General features: G+C 34.9%; 1 protein-coding gene across 1 annotated transcript in view; it reads right to left on the bottom strand.

Moving 5' to 3' along the window:
* Nucleotides 1-364: 364 nt before the first annotated feature.
* ko (Stork-head domain-containing protein knockout) overlaps nt 365-21,461 on the bottom strand; it is a 698,943-nt gene continuing 677,846 nt past the window's right edge. The window contains exons 6-9 of the mRNA XM_069818178.1: nt 17,422-17,664; nt 13,362-13,540; nt 6,947-9,043; nt 365-728 (exon numbers count right to left, since the gene is read on the bottom strand). Coding sequence (XP_069674279.1) covers nt 6,962-9,043; nt 13,362-13,540; nt 17,422-17,664 — 2,504 coding nt within the window. The 3' untranslated portion in view covers nt 365-728; nt 6,947-6,961. The remainder of the gene's footprint in view (nt 729-6,946; nt 9,044-13,361; nt 13,541-17,421; nt 17,665-21,461) is intronic.

Genomic DNA, 21,461 nt, shown 5'->3' with positions numbered 1-21,461 from the left:
TTTTATCGGCACGTGTGCTATAATAAGCTAATTACGCACGATTTTCGATATAGTAACAACCTGTTTATAATGCTAGGATGGCATAAATAAATTTCAGCTATAATTACAGAAATATTATTATAAGAGTTTAGTTTAAAATGTATCTTATTAAGAACTACTGGTACCAATAAAAATCCAAGCTTCATATATAATTTGTTTTTTGTGATATGTGCATTAATACTCATTAAATTACAAATTTATTTTTACATAGTATGCAACAGTAAATAAAAACTATTTACCTAAAAGTATTATCATATCAGAAGTTATTTATACTCTAAAATATTCCTACATTATCCATTGTAATGCTGTGAAAATTGCATCAAATTATAGCTTCAACTTATTGTACGTCTGAAGTTTAAATATTAGCAAATTTATAATGATTTTTCCACGTACAAGTCCCCTTGAAGCTGTGTTTTAAATTAATGATTGCCAATGTTTAACTCCTCCTATGAAAAGTAAGATTAACTTTCACTCTTTAAGAGCAATTATTGTGGTGGAGTTAAGAACTATGCAAAATGTGATAGTAGATATATTTATAATGTTCCTAGGGCATGTAATACGAATCTTATACTTAAAGTTGAGCAAAGTGTAGAACCTGCACACATATACACACTTCCTCTCGATACTTGCAGATGATTGCAATGAGGTACATCTTCCAGTCAGGACAGAGGATCCATTGTTGTGGACATCTGTAACACACAGAAAAACCATGAAAACTAATATATCAGAGAAGTAGAAACAACTTCATTACACAGATTTAATCGTCATCAGATGAAAAATATATAGTGCAATATAAATTTCACGCACCTTCTTGGTATTTATTTAGCACTATTTTATATCAAATAATGTACGGGATTGGTAGATGGAACAGGACTGTGCGCAGGATTTAAAAAAAAGGGGGTTTTTTTGAAGGAGGAGAAACACTTCTACAATAAAATAGTTTATAATAAGCTTTTTAATAAACTGCTTATTAACTACAATATCACTATTTCAGAAGATGTGTATACCTCCAATATTGGATATCACATTAAAATATTGCACTATTTCACTTTCTAACTAGCTGCTTTCTTCCCAAATGGGAGGGGGGGGGGGTTAAACCTCCATCACCCTCTACACAGCCCAAGAGGAGCCCCTTTGGCACATAATATGGAACATAATATGATTAACTAGTTTCACTAGAAACACTTCTAATAGAAATAGCTGATTTAAATAAAAAACAAGTTTCTATAAATTTATGACAAGCAGGACTTACTTTGTGAGCATATCTTTTACACAATTTTTGTGTGTACTGGTAGTTTTCGTCATTAGGTACATATTACTGTGGAAATATTATGACAATACTTTGAAGTACATAATTTTGAAAATAAACCGAAGTACCGGTATTTCAAATACAACACCATTATTTATCGAGTAAAAATTCTGGAGACTTACATATGCATTTCCAGAAAAAAATGAATACCCAGTACAAAATAATTAACAGGATCAAAATACGTCCAATATTAAAAAAGAATGACTGTATTTGGACAGACTGATGATTGATGGACAAAAGCAGAACTAAAAACCACTTATTGTATATTCAGTATCAAGGTTGGTGAAAACGTCAATTTCCGACTACATATATATTTTCTTTTTTTGCAAAATTACGATACTTTGTCTGAATTTAGTGTAAGAAAAAGGATCCTGCAATAATATATCTACGGCAAAAATCGTGAAAATATCATTCTCTTTAAAAATGTTCGGATTACAGAGAACGTTGTCATCTTCCAGAGTCTTCTTTCTGTCTTGTCCATACTGAATTTTCACATTCCTAGTTTCCAAATTCTTTAGTAGTTATAGCTTTCTTTTCCTCTTTTCCCAGGTGGTTTCTAGTCATATAAATTTTTTGGAGACCTTTGTTCTGGCATTCTCAAAACAAATTTAACTATTTTCTTTCAATTCTACTTATTATGTTTTCTCTGGCATTCATTTTCCCCTAATATCGTCATTTCTGACATGTTCCAATCTAGAAATTCTTGCACTTTCTTACGCAAGTAATTGAGGGTGCTCTGCAATAACAAGGTACTATGTACACATACCTTGGTATAGTTGCTACCAGAAATACAAAGTAAATGCACTTATCTTACTGTTCCATCACATTGGTAACGATTATGAAACGTATTACTGTTTGTACACAACTTATAATATGACTAAGTCCCAGTTTTGTTACGTAGACAGTAGAGGTCTCTAGTGTCGGTGCAGACGTTCAGACGTCACTGAAGAAAGCACTAGACTCTGAATGTGATGAATCCGAGCTGGAATACTGACTGATGATATAAAATATTTCTTCGTGAAGTGATAAAATCAATGTGAAGAAAACTTTTGGAAACAATATTGTAATAATACTCATAAGGTGACTCCATTGTTTTGGATATATTTTGATTTTAAGAAGCCTCATTTTTTCCCCTCACTACCTAAAAGTAGTAGTTCTATTTTCTTATATCGTGTACTGTATTGTATACTTATATTGTGAAAATAAAATTCAACTCTTAAAATATTTTATGTTCATGTATTACATTATACTCGTGTATTACATTTTAACCCATATTACATTTAAACAACCTTAGAAATAGTCTGCAATGTTTGCATGGATATGAATAACAAGGCAAATTGGAATACTTTATTGTTAATGTATGGTATCAAAATAACAAATTGAATAACGAGATTTTGAAGAATAATTCATGAAACTTATAGGCCTACATGTAAACTCTCAATAATACTAATTCAAAAACCAGATTTGCAAAGACCTTTCTGTGTTAATGAAAACGACTCCCTGAAGGATGCACGCTGCACGCTTACGCCGACGATGCTCTAATACTTGCAAAATCAAGCACATTTAGGCACTTAGAGGACATAGCCAATGAAGCACTAGCAGCCGTCCACATGTGGGGCAAGACAAACAAACTCAACTTCAATGCGTCCAAAACATCAGCAATGCTAACTACAAGAAAAAGAAAAATAGAACCGATAAGCATCTCTATGGATAACACAAGCATTGTACTAGTTGATGAACTTAAGTACTTAGGCATAGTCCTAGATAAGCGCCTGACTTTCCGTCCACATCTTCAACACATTGGTGGTAAAGCTAACAAGCTACTTTCTGCTCTCTCCGCTGCAACTAGACCCACATGGGGTCTTAACTCCTCTGTACTAAAGATAATATATCGGGAAGCAGTAGAACCTATGGTTCTTTACTGTGTGGCAGCATTTCAACATATATTACAGAAAAAATGGGCGCAAGAAAGACTGTCTCAGATTCAACGAGGATATCTCTTACGAATCATCCGAGGATATCGTACAATATCTACTGCAGCTCTCAGGTTATAGCAGATATTGAACCATTATATTTGGTTGGTGAATTTAAAGCAAACATCAGCAATATAAAACAAGGCCGAAAAATCCCTCAGTTTTTGACACATCTCCGTGTAGAAGAACCAGCAAATCCTCTCCAAGCAGGGCATCCATCTTTATACATACCCTGTCTCAAAGAAATTTGTGATGTAGATTCCCATGACTGTTTGATCTATACAGATGGATCGCGTTTGGATAAACTGTCGAATCAAAATGCCAAAGTAGGCTGTGCCTTTGTCGCCTACAGGAATGACAGTGAACACACCTCAGCCATCTTTAGACTCTCCTCAGAGTGCTCAGTGTTTCAGGCGGAACTATTAGCTTTGCGAGAAGCAATCAAATGGTGCAGTCAGTCTGGTTACAGTGCTTGCGTTCACAGTGACTCGCAGTCAGCAGTAATATCAATTAATGATAAATATAACACTAACATTATAGCCTCAGAGATAAGAACTTTAATAATGAAAAGTGCCATCCATATTTGTATAACTTGGGTCAGAGGGCATACTGGGATAGTTGGAAATGAGAGAGCCGATGAATTGGCAAAGATGGCAGCCAACTCTATGTGCCACTGTCATACAATTTATGTTTGCTATCCTATATCAAAAAAGTAGCCAAAGAACATTATATGCAAGAATGGAACGAAAGATGGGTCAATAGTGATAAGGGAATTCTTACAAAAGACCTATATTTTCCAACGGTCTATGATCGTAATAAATGTAAAGTAATAATGCCAAATTTCGTACTGACACAGTTTTTGACTGGGCATGGAAAATTCGGGGAATACTTAAATAGATTCCATATTAAAGACGATGCAACTTGCATTTGTGGGGAGGAATCTCAAGATGTCAAACATGTATTATATGATTGTCCAGTCTTTTGCCGTGAAAGATACGAGCTTGAGTTGTTACTGGACACTTTAAATTGTACATTTACCAAACCGTTAACCAATATACTTACCAACTCTAAATCATATAAGTATTTCATGTCCTTCTTGAATAGAATATTCGTGAAACTGTAAAATGTTAAATTATCCCGAGAAAAAAAAATCGTATTATTTCTAATCAACTATAATGAAACTGTAAGTCTTCAATTTCGCATACTATAATATTGTACTATTGGTTTTAATTTTTATTTTAATTAGGCATTTGATTTCTAATTTTGAGCTATTTCTTGTAATACCTGATTATTGCCAATTGTTGTTACTAAATAATGTATTTAATTCGTAAATTTTAAGCCATCTCTTAGTATAGCTATTTATTGCTTCTAAAATAACATGTTTAATAGCTATTTTTTATATATATATTTCTTCCTATAACCATTAGATATAATTATATAGACATGCCTTCAGGCTTTATGAAACGATCCATTCTTTCATTAAGGTGCATTCTTGTACTACATAATTCATGTGAATTGTAACCTTGACCACAATTTTGTATTATAATTTTATTATTATCTATTGCTTATAAAATATATTTTGATGCCAACTATAACCCTAATATACCTCAGGGTGAAATAGGGTTTATTAAATTGGATAATAATAATAATAATAATAATAATAATAATAATAATAATAATAATAATAATAATAATAATAATAATAATAATAATAATAATAATAATAATAATAAAAAAAACAATGTTACTTTTACTTAATGCCAAAAACCCACTTCTTATACATACCTTGTATTGCAGAGCACCCCTCAATTAATTTATACTGCCTTGGTTTTCTTTTTAAAATCTACTTTCAATACCGTACCCAAATTTCACTTCCATATCCCAAAACAAATTTCACTAGTACCTTTCCAATATATTTGTTTGTGTCTTTTTATATGTTTCTCCCATCATATTGAATTTAAATAAAGTATATTATATATTTTATTCCATACTCTTTTATTCTTGTTTTCCTAAACTTTCAGTTTATATATCATTGCTCCTAGATATTTAGAATACTGAACTTGGTTTATTTCTGCGCCTGCATCCAATAATAAATTTGATTTTTAATATTATTAACTGCCAAATATTCTGATTTTTGGAAATTAACTGTGAGGCATGTAGTGTGATAATATAGATTATAGAGTAGTGAATTGCAACACACATCACAAGAATTTCAAGACTACAATGTATATATTGAAATATTATATTCCGTATTGTTATATAAGCAAAAGTTACTACTGCTTTTTGTAGAGAAAAAATTCTGTATGTCCATTTGTTCTATTAATATTTTGATTATAAGTGTGTTGGAATTCATAAAAATTAACAAGTAATTACACGAAACCATCTTTAATGAAAATTTTAATTAGAGTAGGTTTTGAATGATTGAAATTGTGAGGTCTTTAAAACAAAGTAGTTTTGGATCTAGTCAACTCAAGGTCTTGTAATAAATAAAATAAAATAAAATAAAAATAAAAATAAAATAAATTATAAAATTCTCGTCTGGCATTTGCTAGCTGCATGTTTGATATCTTGTTGCAATTCGCTTGTAGACTATTGCGTTTTTCACAAAGGTACTCTACATGCACTATTTCCAGCATATTTTAATACCATTTAATAATATGAACTAAGAAAGAGACTAGTGAAGTGCTTCGTATGGAATGTGGCACTGTACAGGGCAGAAATGTGGACATTATGACGAAGTGAAGAGAAACGAAACATGAGTGCTATGGATGGATCCCCTGCATAGCTGAGTGATAGAGCATTTAGTGTGTACAGCTGAAGGTCCTGGGTTCAATCTCCAGTGCCGGAGAAAATTTGTCTCCTTGATAATAAATAATAAAGATAACAGAGAATTCTGTTGGCTTAAAAAGAAAAATTAATATCATCACCTTATAGTCAACAGATGTTTACTTTTATTAACTTCTGTTAATTGATAACTGATTAATTTAATGGATGTTACTAATGTATTGGTTACAATCATTTTATCCAAACATCCACTTCTTAGTGCATCTATCACAATATTTTGAAATAATTAGTACTTAGTAGCAGTTAAATACTTAATTGGGTGGGCAATTAATCTATTTGAAACTAGAGTGCTTCAAACTTGTTTTTGACCATTTCAAAGTTCTTTGAAACAACATGCAAAATATTTATAAGAATTATGAGCTCAAATTCAAATTTTAATTGATATTTTTCATACATTATTATGAGATAACTATGAAACATCCAAACTTATTCTTCACCTAGTCATCAGTTTCATGTTTCTACAGATCTAGGTGAAGACTAAGTTTGGATGTCTTATAGTTATCTCTTATTAATGATTGAAAAATATCAGTTAAAATTCGAATTTGAGCTCACAATTCTCACAAATATTTTGTATTGTTGTTTCAAAGAGCTTTGAAATAGTCAGAAAACAAGTTTGAAGCTCTCTAGTTTCAAATTGATGAACTGTTCGCCCAATTAAGTATTTAACTGTTACTAATTAGTTAATTAATGGCTTAATAGACAGACTAGACTAATGCTAAAACGTATCAAAGCTCATGCTGGTACAGGTGCTGCATAAACGTGCGTATAAACGTACACTCACCTAGTATGACAAGTCTCACACCATACCGAAGTCAGTGTGAATGGTGACGTCACAGTTGTTCTGTTTCTCTGCAGCTGCCATATTAACCTCGACAAGTGTGTCGATGCTGTTGATGCTGACACCTTTCAAAATCTTCTGAGCAGCTATTGATTTGAAATGAACTGTGAGGTCACTAAGACTGGAATATGGGCATAGATCCATGCTGCCACCAGCTTGACTTTTAGAGAAACTTTTCTCTTCCACGTCTTTCCCCTTGAATGGTTCTTGCGTACTTGAAGGCAGAAGTTTGTCAGTTTCTCCCATGCCCTTAATATAGAGATTACCATATGAACCTCCGAAACTATCGAAGGATTTTGTAGGACTCGATGGATTACTGCAGAAATTGTTCTTGATTCCCTCTCGATTAAGATTTATTCCATCCAGTGGAATGCTGGGAGAATTTCGAAGGAGGTTCTTGTAGCTGAGGTTTTCTTTGCTCTTGGCAGGCAGAGCTGGAGATGCTGACAGACTGCGCAGAATCCGCGTGTTGTTCATCGTCGGGTCACTACAAGTCGGTTGTGTGGAGGGCGGATGTGAGTTTGGGTGATGGGTGGATTTTAAGTTACCTCCATTTGAAGTAGGAGTGAAGGAAGGAATTTTGGAAATGTTATCATTAATATTATTGCTAATTAAATTGTTAGTGAGCTTATTTTTTGTAGCATCTTCTATGCTTGATGTATCTACAGCAGTACTGAGGGCCTCTAATGATGGACATTTCCTCTTCTCTGGCCCCTTTCCAGTTGAATCATCCTCTCCGGGCTTCACTTTTTCTCTCGAACTATATAATGACTTGGGCCTCTCCAACCTCCTAGCGTGTTCGTTCTTTCCCTGCAACTTCCCATTATTGGCACTTGCATTCTCATTCGTGTTGCTCTTCCCATCTGCATGTGATGAGAATCCATTCACTATAACAATGTCTTTATTTGGCAACACATTGCTGTTTGCATTGTTCTTTACACCATTCTCGAATGTGATGACAGATCTGACAGGAGAGTTCTGCTGTTGAACATATATTTTCGTACTTGAACCTCCATTTATAGTGGCAGTTGTAGTGGTTGTGTTTGCTGAACTGCTGCCATAACAATCATTTGGAGACTCCGAGGTAACAGTGACAGTCCGACGAGTCAGATCCTGGAATGGTGCTGCAGTTGACGACGAAGCAGAAGAAAGGACACTTGCACGCCCATTACTGGACTGACATTGGCTAGAATAACCTGAACTTGACGGTGGCGATGTTCTGTTTGTTGTTGACACCTGTAGCGTAATCGAGTTTTTATTTCCAATTGGTGACACTGATGACAACGGACCATTTTTCTGAATATTGTCATTCTTCGTGTCTACATTACTTCCAGGTGTACCACTCTTGTTGAGGGGGTAGTTCCCTAAATTTCGACTCGAATTGTTGGTTTTGACAGCAGGACTGGCCACACTGCTGCTTGGTGGTGTCTTATTGGTCTTGGTAGGAATTAAAGAATTGCTTGCCAAGCTTCTGCTAGAGGGAGCTCCTACAAGACTCCTGCTAGGAGAAGCAGAGGGTGTTGCTTTGTTCACATTTGACGATTGTGATGGTGATACAGTGGTGGTTTGGTGCACAGATGAAGAGGATCTGTTTGGTGTACTACCAGGTGTAGCTACTGACATCTGTGACGGTACCTTGGAAGGCCCAGACTGTTGGTTTGCTTTTTCAGAGGACGAGATTGTCGTTGCAGAGTTCTTGCAGGGCGACGGATTTTGTCCAATAGACTGAGGAAGGACAGAAGTGCGGGAAGTGGAGCGAGAAAGGGGGTCACTCTTCGAATTTGAGGAGTTTGATCTGCGTGGAAGGGTTGAACTCTGTGATGATGGTGATCGCTGACGCCGTGATGATCGGGGTGTGATATTGGTAGTGTGGTTGGTTAGGATGCTTGGTGTACCATTTGTCACAATGCTACAAGTGGCAGAATCCCCAGAAGCATGCCGTCTGTGGCGACGTGGTAGAGTGGCAGCTCTGGATGAGGTCGCATCTTCATCCGTCCACAATGGGATGCTGCCTTGCGAAGGTCCCAGGTTGTCACGAACCTGAAAATATTGTATACATGTTTATTTCGGTTTCCAGTACCGGTACATAACTTTTGAAAAGATTACGTGAACACTACTGTTGCAGGGTAATTAATCACTAGGGGGTGGATGTTGATGACCTAAAAATCTATTTAAAATGATCAATAAAATGCCCTTAAAATAATGAAAAAATGACGTAAAATGAAAAGAAAATGACATTTAAATATTATTCACCGGACTCGCACCATAACTTCTTAAAAATGAGTCACCTTGTTTCAATGACTGCTCTGCAAATATCGAAGAGAGGAGGCAACTTCCTGGTATTAGACTAAGATAAAGGAAAATAGCATGCAACAAAATTAAAGTTTTAAGGGAAAACTATAGATTTTAATGAGGGTTTACAATGTGTTTCAATCAGGGGTGGTCAATGTCAGTGCCTTCATTCTCCATCTCCTCCTCTTTCCTCTTTCCACTCTTCACTTTTGTTACCAGACCTTCCAGATGGGGAGTGTAAATGATAAAAAAAATTGTGGGCGCAGCATGCATTCTTGCAATCTTTGTGTTCAAAATACTGTCTACTGTAGTACATCACTTCCGAACCATATTGGAGAAACGTCGAATTGTTCAGAAAACGGTGAAAGTTTCCCCCCTTCCAAATACAGTGGGTGATCAAATTATTAGGGACACTTGGTAAAAGTACGAATTTCATCTTCAAATTCACATAAAACAGAAGTAATTTGGATTTTCTCAATTGGAAAAGCTTTATTACTCTAAATAGTGTTTTATATACAATATTATTACATATTTAATTGTGTAATAATGAATATGGAATGAAATAAACAAGAAAACTAATATTTTGTCACACATCCCTTTGCAGCAATCACAGTTTTAACTCTCTTTGGCATACTAGAAATGCATTGGATACAATTGTTTTTAATTTCTTGGCCGTGTTGCCACACATTGATCAGTTTTTCTGTTAAAGATTGTTTATTTGTAGTAATTTCTGAATGAATTTGCCTCTTCATTAGCTCCCAAATATTTTTAATCGGATTAAGGTCTGGAGAGTTACCAGGCCAATCCAGAACCCTAATTTTGTTGTCAGACAGGAATTTGATCACCTTATTTGCCTTGTGACAGGGCGCAGAGTCATGCATGAGTACAAAATAACCATCTGGATACCATTCACGGACTTGTGAAAGAAGCCGTTCCTTCAGAACCTTTATGTAATGATATTGTCTCATCATTCCTTGAACAAAATACAGGCGACCATGACCACTAATCACAGACCACACCATGAGGCTTATAGGATGTTTGACAGTCTTCTACATAGAAAGGCGCCAATGAGAGATGCTGGAATCAACATATCTTCTATGACAACCCGTCGGAGGATCAAAGAGTTAGGATTTTCATATTGCACTCCAACCAAGAAAACATTCCTGAAACCATACATGGTGAAGAAGCGTCTCTCTTGGGTAAAGCAGCATCAATCTTGGACTGTGGATGATTGGAAAAAGTGAGTTGTTTGTCATTCACATGATTTCTTTGTTAGTCACAATTTTACTTTGTGCAAATGTCTTTTATGTACTGTTTATTTCTTTTTTCAGGTGTGTTTTTCAGATGAATCTACCATACAGGTACTTGCTGACCAATCTGTGTTCGTTAAAAGGCATAAAGGTGAAAAGTACAATAAAATGAATGTATTATGAAGACTGTTAAACATCCTATAAGCCTCATGGTGTGGTCTGTGATTAGTGGTCATGGAACTGGTCGCCTGTATTTTGTTCAAGGAATGATGAGACAATATCATTACATCAAGGTTCTGAAGGAACGGCTTCTTTCACAAGTCCGTGAATGGTTTCCAGATGGTTATTTTGTGATCATGCACGACTCTGCGCCCTCTCACAAGGCAAATAAGGTGACCAAATTCCTGTCTGGCAACAAAATTAGGGTTCTGGATTGGCCTGGTAACTCTCCAGACCTTAATCCGATTGAAAAAATTTGGGAGCTAATGCAGAGGCAAGTCATTCAGAAATTACTACAAATAAACAATCTTTAACAGAAAAACTGATCAATGTGTGGCAACACGACCAAGAAATTAAAAATAATTGTATCCAATGCATTTCTAGTATGCCAAATAGAGTTAATGCTGTAATTGCTGCAAAGGGATGTCTGACAAAATATTTGTTTTCTTGTTTATTTCATTCCATATTCATTACTAAACAATTAAATATGTAGTAATATTGTTTATAAAACACTATTTAGAGTAATAAAGCTTTTCCAGTTGAGAAAATCCAAATTACTTCTGTTTTATGTGAATTTCAAGAATTTTACCAAGTGTCCCTAATAATTTGATCACCCACTGTATAAATTCTAAAGACACTCTCGTACCAATAAAAGAACAGTAGTAGTTAAAGCCCTCACTTAAACTAAGCTGTTGTCAAGCATTTTATATTACTTCTGTTGTGTGAGGTGAAGCCTTCAGTGAAATGAGGGATGGACTTTATAGAGTTTGAAACAAACTATAAAACTCAAACTTCACTGTTATTCACTTATTCAGTAGGTAATTACTAGTTTGCTTAGAAAAATATTTAACAGGCCTATATGTAAAGAAGGAAGTTAAATGCATTCAAAATTATCTAAAAGTTCTTCAAAATATTAAAAATGACCAAAAAATGCCGAAAAAAATGTAAAAATGACCTATTAGTTCAAAATCGTCAAAAATGCAAACAATGCAATATAAGAAATTAATTTTTTACGTTGGTATTAACACAGAAAAGATTTCTATATTACTAGGCATCGTCCTAATGTGAAAAATAAGAAGATGACTTTTCATCAACATCTGCCCCCTATTAATCACAGATTAGTATTATTGTAAGTCCGAATAAATTAGATGGTCCTTTCTTGTGGCAAATTATTGATTAAACAATATCATATAAACTGCCAAATTTTAAGTAAAAAGAGAAGTGTTAATGAGTGAACCAATGGACAGATGGATGTGCGAATAGGAGTGAATTGGTGTATTGAAGTAGGAATGTAGCAATGGTTGCACGGATGAATTGATGGATAGATGTGAGAGTGTAAGCATGTTGAGAATGGAATTTTCAACACAGTCTGTAAATTTGGTTGGTTGATCTATTTGAAATTAGATTTCAGATACACATACAGTACCAAATAAACAACATCACTTAAATGAGGTCTAATACATGACATGTGATGGATACATTCTAATTGTATGGCATTTGGGATCATACACAGTCAAAAACAGAGCTGGTACATCATATCAACAAACTATTTATTAATAGTATCTCATCCACAGCAAGAGGAACAGTCTTAAGTATTAACATAAATTCTCTAAAAATATCTGGTACTTTATAGAATTTCACATAAATAGTCAAAATTCCGTTTTGATAATGGAAATAACTTCTTGTCGTACTGTACTTTAGATTTTGAAGCTAATGTATCTATATTATTTCATGAGCATGAGCATTCAAAATACTTTCTCTGTAACTTTTTTGTCACAATTGATGAGCTGTAAAGGAACTTCATATCTGCCTACGAAGGATGCAGGACATTACATACTCAGTTTCCTTATTATAATGTTCCGAGTTACTCTAAAGATAACCGAAATGTGGCAAAGCTTCGTAAAATAGGACATTCGAAATGTATTAGGAAAACAACGAAGGAGGATATCTCTAACATGTGATCACAGGATAACTATATAACATTTTTTTTAACTAATGGCGGGTAGTTGACTGTTCGTTATTCACTTATATGAAGCCAGAGTCGTTGTCCAGGGTGCGCCATAGGAGACTGATCTACGCTACAGCCGAGATGAGATGAGATGAGATGAGATGAGATGAGATGAGATGAGATGAGATGAGATGAGATGAGATGAGATGAGATGAGATGAGATGAGATGAGATGAGATGAGATGAGGTGAGGTGAGGTGAGGTGAGGTGAGGTGAGGTGAGGTGAGGTGAGGTGAGGTGTGAGATGATAGAGAATTGTTGGGATGCCACAGGGGAACCAGAGTTCCCAGAGAAAACCCCTGTGTTACCTGGACCATGGGCTTGCCCTACACAAGTTATAAATCGTGGGTACCCTGGGGATCTAACCCGAGTCCACAGGATTATATGTCCAGTGCTCTAGCCACTAGATAACCATGGCGGCAGGTATAACAAATTTAAAGTGCATACTTCCACTTTCAGAGCATGAGGTTATAACTAATGGAACAACTCCAATAAACCAGGCATGAGTAGCCAATTAACCAAGTCAATCTTACATATCTTCCATAATATGTGAAACACTGATTTTACTGCATTGAGTGGTTCATACTTACACAGCGTGCGGAGCTATGGGTCTGGGTACCAACAGAGTGTAGATGCACCACACGTTGGTTGAACCATTCGGCAGGAGGAAACTGAGCTGAGAATGTGGCCAAAGCAGCAGGTGGCGCCGAAGAGCCTCGCTGTTTGCGTCCACTTCTTCTGAATAAGCGAGACAGTAACGATGCTTTCTCTGAAAAGCAAAGAGTAAGTAGCATCGTCAGAAATTTGCAAACTGTTCAAGTAGAGTGTTTCCAGAGAATGAATCTAGCATATGCCGGTTCTGAATCTTTCTTAATGCCATGAAAAGACATCTTGATAACCACTCGAGATTCCTGTTTTCTCACTGTTCAGGACTTCAGAGGGGTTAAAAACAAGTCAACTTATACAAGTTGATATTTGTTCTGAGTGTTGTTTAATCTGTGGATGAGGCTCGCACAGGCAAAAGTGCTTCAAATGAATTTAGGTTGTCCTAAAGAAGAAAAAGAAAACATCTCTTAGGATTAAAAACTACTGTTTCATGTCATCCTAATATATATAGTAGTATGCTGTTATCACGGCAAGCGAGAGCCATCATTAGAAAGTTGTCAGGGAAAATAATGCCAGTATTTTTCGTATATTATGGCGCTGATGAACAAACACTGATCACATAGTGGTGGCAACATAAGCACCACTACCTTGAAAATATTCTCCCTTAGCAATTATACATTTCTGTCAATGTTTTTATACCGGTATTGATTTGAAACTGTTTTCACATATTATGCGTCGAACTTTGTAAATTCTTTTTATTATTCTCACTGTTCTTGGAAACCAGCATGCATATCACCATCCAGACTATCCCTATCTTCAGTGAAATGTCTGTGTCACTTGAAACACTGCACTAAGGACTATGCTTTTTCTGCTGATTATTTTCAGGGTTTCATTTACAGTACCGAGTACCAGTACTGTCTTACTATGTATTTCTTTTTAATTTGTATTTTCTTACATGGTTCACTTGGCCACTATCACTATAGTATGCTTTACGTAGCCTAACAATGTTTACACAATTAGTGCTGGATTTCTGGTCATCAAACAATATGTATGACACTACTTGTATTTATACTTCATTGTGGAATACAATCCTGTCCAAATTCAACCTCGCAAATTTCTAGCGCAATAATTAATAATAGATTCCTATTAGAAACAACAACAACCAAATTTCTTGGCTTAAAAATCGATGTGTTAAATTGGAAAAATCATATTAAAGAAATTACCCCCAAACTAAATTCAGCTTGTTTTGCTATTAGATCTATGCAAAAGATAGTAAATATCAATACCTTAAAAACAATATACTTTGCATACTTCCACTCGGTAATGAGTTTTGGAATAATATTCTGCGGAAATTCCACAGATAGTAACAGTACCTATATTTCTTATTACAAAAAAGAGTAATTAGAATAATAGTAGGTGCCAAATCTAGGGAATCGTGTAGGACTATTTAAAAAAAACTACAAATAATGTCCATGGCTTATCAGTATATCTTTTCATTAATAATCTTCCTCGTATGTAATCGTGAAAACTTTGTAACTAATTCAACAGTTCATAGCATAAATACACGTCAAAAAAATTATTTTCATACTCCATCAGCAAGTCTATAGTGCTATCAAAAACAAGTGCGTTATATGGCAGTAAAAATTTTTAATAGCCTCCCTATCGATATAAAAAATGAAACTCAAAACATAAGATTATTTGGGGCCAAATTAAAGTAGTATCCAATTTCTCACGCCTTCTATTATGTAGGTGAATTCATGACATTCAATAATACTTCATGAAATTGATACTAAAACTATGTCTTGTACTATTAGACTATATTGTAAATCTCGTCTGTATATATTTCATCTAGACTATGACTATAAATTAAGACTTTATAATAGTATTAAGTTTTTTTACTTGTTCCATATTCTAGCTGTAAAACAATGTATGAATACCATGGAATGTTAATAAATACAATACAGTGCAGAATGACACTATATAGATAATGGTCCACAAAATTACTTGTTCCACATTGTATAACTTTTCATCAGACTATAAAGGTTAATGGAGAAGACTACCATATTATCGACAGAAATAATTCATTATTGAAATTTAAGTTCTTATACATGCCTACCTTATATCTTCATTTGTAATTACATTACTTTCACAAATTTTCTAAAAGTGAACATCACAGTTTAAATATGCTTTGTCTGTAGTAAGCTCAAACAAAAGAACGCAAGTTAGGAAGAGAAGATTATATGCGAGAAAATGTTTCCACTCTTTTCCACTTCTGAAATGATGAGTCTTGTTTTCATTTACACAATTTATCAGCTTTAAAATAAAGCTGAGTTTAAATGATGGTACCGTATATTAAGAGCTCGTCTCTCTAAACCCTAACATATATTTTATATTAACAATCATCTAATTTTCATGTACCAGGGCAAGAACAGCCACAATTCTGATCCCTTTCTCCTTAGTCTGTTATTGCAATTTGTCTATATATCTAGGTAATAAGTTATAAAGCTGTGTACATAATTTCTATACATGTATGATTTAATTTCTAGATGAAATTTCTTTATTAGTTACTTTTATTCAGTTTAACACTGCAGATCTCAGTATCACAAATATATGGGGGAGATGTTCGAGTAATGTTGTTATTGTTGGGAGAGAATGTGGCTTAACAAAACTGATTTGAGAAAACAGACATCCAAATCTGTTCGAATTGCTCATTACATCTTATATTTGACCAAATTTGATATTGCGTACTATAGTTTATCATGTTTGATTTAATAATTAATTGACCTTTAAAATTCCACCATGTGAAAGGAATTTAATTCCATGGCTGAAAATACACACGTGTTATTTAATGGTAAATTTCACATTTATATAAAGGAGATTACAAATAGTAGGTGCCAGTACATAATATTTATCTTAATCAATAAATACATAAATAGCTAGTAAATAAATAGAACAAGCAAATAATAACTCATAATGCTTCTGAAAATAGTTTAAATTAATAACTTCATTGTCTTTTGCTACAAAACATCTGAAAGAGAAGAGCGTTTCGTGTTCTCTTCTCCTGTGATTTTACCAACCTTTAACATCTGAAAACATTATATTAACACCACGCTAGATAATAATATACTAATGAAATTAAGCAGATTTCCATAACGTTATGGATTGGAGAGTTAGAGATAACAAAATCTGTCAACACTTAATCCACATACTGAATGTTCAATAGGCTATTTGCTATTTTGATCACTGTGAAGTGAAGTAGGCCCATTTTATGTAGGTAGTTAACTGACATAATTAACAATACCGGTACTGGTATCTTAAGATATTTTATATGGTTTTGTAATTCACAAGCAATCTTTCCTCCATACTGGTACCATTTTTCCAGACTCCCTCACAAAAGGCAGCTTAAGTTTTTCTTTTAGATGCTGATATTGAATACAAATTTAACATTGTTCCATAAATACTACAAATAGATTCAATAAGGTCATAGGTGTAGAAATAAGATTTTAAGAGAAAGAAATTAAAATCGACTAATGCATTGCCTTTCCTCATTAGGCAGCTGGGTTAAAATACTGGCAGGTTCAAACAGAATTTGTGGTAAACAAAGATCTTTTTGGGACAGATTTTCTCGGGGCATTCTCGTTTCTCCATAAAACCGTTGACAAACACTCCATCATCATAATGTCGTCATAATCTTGCTATTAAGATTATTACTACCTCTGATAAGTGTCCGAAACTGCCAGCCAGCATTGCAGAAGTATCCTCAGACAAAGAATATGGACCTCCACCATTGAGTTGAAAAGTTATATACAGAAAGAAGAAAGAAGAATGTTATCGAAAAATTATCGGAAGTTCAATGTTAACAAGGCTGTATATGGTTATGGTATCAAAGGTTTATTTAGTAGTGGCTGAGAAGTACATAGATTGTTTAAACAGATTAGAAACAGACTGAATGAAGATGTAGTGCATAAGACATGTGCAGGAACTCTCAGTGTATGAATGGGTGCTACATAAGATGGTGCCTGTGTTAGTGATGTATTGACTTACTTCCAGGCAGCTGACCGTTGCTGCAGTCAGTACTGGGGTACTCAGTCGAGCTCGAACTGTCAGATCCGAGAAGATGCTTGTTGCTGATGTGTCTCATTGAGCCACAGCGTGTCAGTGAGCTGGATAATCGCTTCGAGCTACCGAACAGACGTAAGGAGTGACGCCGTTCTAGCCGTCCAGACATGGGGAAGCTAGAGCTCCTCTTGGTCACCCGAGGGTACAATATCTTGTCATTTGGATTCCCTACAAGACAAATGTCATAGAATTTTTTATTGAAGTATAATTCTCGAACAGCCACAGTGTGTGTTCAAGTGAAGAGCATGCTTATCATTATTGATAGTAAAAATTATCAACATGGCTTTTTTTGGAAATACCGTCAAGGCAGCTGGGAATTCGATTTATTTCCTTCAGGGATTAAATCTCTCTTTCTCTCAGGGTTTAACCTAAGCTCAATGTAAGGCTTCCTCGAACTAAACTAGACACAAGATAGGGCTCTCATGGATAGTGGGTAGTTTATTACGTCCCTCTTATTTAGACTGGAAAATATTATAACTATGATTTATTTAATCAGTTTCTTCCATTTTTAGTATCTGTTGTTTCTTTTAACAAAATATTCCAGAATACCCTTGTTCTTCTATACAGCGTAAATAATTTATTTGCTAACTATCCTTTACTACTTAATTTTTTCTCAGTACACAAGTGTTAGGCCTATTACAGCAATATAGTGAAAGATTTCATTTTTGTACAAATAGCCTATAACTTGAAAATGAAAACCTGAAACAAAATGCATATGTATTTAAATAAGTGACTAAGAAAACAAAGAAATAAACGTTCGCAACTTCATGGGCAGGAAATAAAAATTATAATTTTATTAACACTGTTGAAAACTGAAAATTAAAACTGATATCAGCATTTAGACACAGAAAACGAAAAGAGAATTCTGCACTCCTGTGTCACTGACATATCAACATAATGTAAAAGCAAACAAGGCATAACATTTTCAAGAAATAACAGACTGCATACACTTTCCTCCTACAGCAAATTTGTACGTAATGAAAAAAAAAAAAAAAGATGTTTGAATGAATGTAGAACAGTAAGAGTTTAATATTTATATTTAGCATATTTCACTAATGGAAGGGATTTAACAAAATTGCAGTACTTCATATGGAATCAAATTTTAATTACAATTTAAAGCAGAATACACAACAATTGAGGAGCTGGGCGCAATAACAACGTTAATGTAAAAAATCGCTTTTGAGAAAAATTAAATAGAAAATATAAAATTCTTAGGAACAAAATCTTTACATGCCCTATGGTAATAATTAACCTTAATGTTAAAGGATTATATATTAATAGAATTCAAGATATTATAATGTATAATATTTAAGGACATATCTAGCAATAAAACTGTCGTCTTATTGCGCCTAGCTCCTCAATCAGAAGTGAAAACATGCGGTCCAATATTTATTTTTATTCAGTGGCGGATAATTGATTTCGTTCGTTCAACTAAGTGTATTCATCTACAGCAACGCCCCAAAGCTGTAGTGCTTTTTGCTGCTGTATGTGTTGTTCTCGGTGCACCATGTGAGGTATTTGAACTACGTAACATCACATGATAATGAGTACTGGAGCAAGGGTATAATGTCAGTAGGGGAAACGGGAGAACCCCAAAATCTAGCAGCAAGCAAGATATCATTGAATGAATCCTGCTTCTATTGATAGAACATAATTAAAGTGTCCATCATAAATTCCACTTGGACCAGCCAGGGTTCGAGCCCGGGTAACCAGTGTGGAAAGCAGATGCTCTAGACATCTGACTAACGATGCGTCTGCAATTCAATATCTAATAACCAGAATTTGTTTTTCCAGTGAGTGCATATGCCAAATTTAAGAATGTTTCCTCAACTACGACAAGATTAAGCAACTATAACACAGGCTACCCCTGAGCACTTGGGTTCTCTCTTCCATTTTCATGTAAAAGTTATTAGATTACACTAGCACTATATTTATAATTTCATATTCCTTCTACTGTTTCCACAATGAGCTCCACCCAAGTTACCTTAAGATTCATTTTCAAATTATATTTTTACCTTCCCAGCTACAAAGTTTACAACCAACATGGCCTGGTCAGATCTGAATTTGCTAATTATAGTTAGTTGTGAGGTAGAATACAAATTACATTAAGTTATATCTGTTCCAAATAAAAATTATTCATGTCTCTTTAATTTTTCGCAATGAAAGCCATAACACACAATGTTCTTTACTCCTAACACAGCACCATTAAACTAAAATTACTAGATCGTATTATCAATCGTATCAGGACCTCGCATTGTCCTTTAAACCAGAATTTTTTTGAACTTGAATTATATTACTATTAGTCACATTTTTCTTCACTTTTCTTCCCAATTCTGCTGGTTTCTTTAGTCTTTAATGGATGTTCTATTTTCAGATAAGACTTATTTGTTATATAGCATGACTGTAATATTACTAAGCCAACTTATTTAGTTTCTGGTAGAATATTATTTTAATGATGTCGGTATTTTTATCACTTTTGGAATTACTTCTTACTTCAGTTGTTCAATAAAATGTATGATTAAATGTGGTTTAATACTCGCTCTTTTCTTTAGTCACGAAGAAATCCGCTTATTTAAATATTGTTCCTGAGGAGCACTTACGTCCATTTCCTATAAATTTCTATTCCTATCTCAACGCTGTCTTTCATAATTTTGATGGTTTGTTCGATGCTATAGTTTGGAACACCACCGCAATGTGGATGCTGCACGAGCAAGTTGGTGCTTTCCAAACATGGCGGTGCAGACTGCAGCTGCAGTTTTTACAGACGATCTGGCGGGCCCCCATATATGGCGACGGGATCTATGCGCCCTTTAATCATTTTGGTCTGTGGCTGCGGTCTTAAAATCGCTACAGGTGCTTCTTGCGCTCGCTGTTCAAGGACGCCCGCATGCCAGCTTCACGTTCAACGATGCACTACACGTTTCTGGAGAATGAAATGCTTTGTTTAATGAACTTCACCGAGGGTGAGGAAATCATCCCTCTGACAATTAAATAAGCAAAAAAATGGAACGTCATTCACTTGAAATAGAATAGGAACCAGCAGCCGCTGTACTTACATTGTTACTCTGATTGGTATAAAGTGGATTATTCAGAGATGACGACGAATCACACGGAAAACCGAAGTGCTCTGAGAAAATCTGCTTTACATGCTTTGTCATCATTTACTTTCAAAGATATCCACAAGTAGCAGGCCTACTTGGTCTATAGTCAGCACGGCGCAAGCTCACTATTTGAAATAATAAAGAAACACAAGAAAGAGATAGACGCCCAGTCCCTGTGGAAATCGAACCCTGCTCCGCTAAATTTGTACTCAATATTGCTACTATTTGAGCTAGACGAAAACCATAAATCTCGCAGGAGTTGAACCTCAGTCCCTTACAACGAATGAGCTACGAGAAAACATTCGTCTGAAGCAAATAAGCTACCTTCAGAGTGAAGGATGCTATTTCAGCGTTTTTATGCAAATGTAAAAAATCGCTAATATGCAAAGTAAACATAGTACAGGTATACGTAGGAAATTGGAAAGGTAATTAATTATTCAGTAAAGCTTAGCCTACTCGTACAAATACTACTATTGCGGGCCAGTGATATAGCAATAAAACAACAATGCTACAAAAGAATGATAGAGAAAACTGAAGTATTGAAAGAGGACGTGTCCACTGTCAATTACAAACGTTACAGAACATATATGGAATGAAACCTAAAGAGTAAATGGGATTGGATCACCTGACATTTGAATAATTTCGAGGGAAAATTGTTCCGGGGCCGGGTATCGAACCCGGGACCTTTGGTTAAACGTATCAACGCTCTCCCAACTGAGCTACCCGGGAACTCTACCAGACACTGATCCAATTTTTCCCTCTATATCCACAGACCTCAAAGTGGGCTGACAACCGTCAAGCAACCAACATTGAGTGCACACTAACTCTGTGTGACTTAAATTGTGGTTTTCTGTTAACGAACAG

Source organism: Periplaneta americana, chromosome 2 (genome assembly GCF_040183065.1).
Source record: "Periplaneta americana isolate PAMFEO1 chromosome 2, P.americana_PAMFEO1_priV1, whole genome shotgun sequence".
Lineage (NCBI taxonomy): Eukaryota > Metazoa > Arthropoda > Insecta > Blattodea > Blattidae > Periplaneta > Periplaneta americana.
The sequence above is the reverse complement of the archived record's forward strand: the minus strand, read 5'-3'. Positions and strand labels throughout refer to the sequence as shown.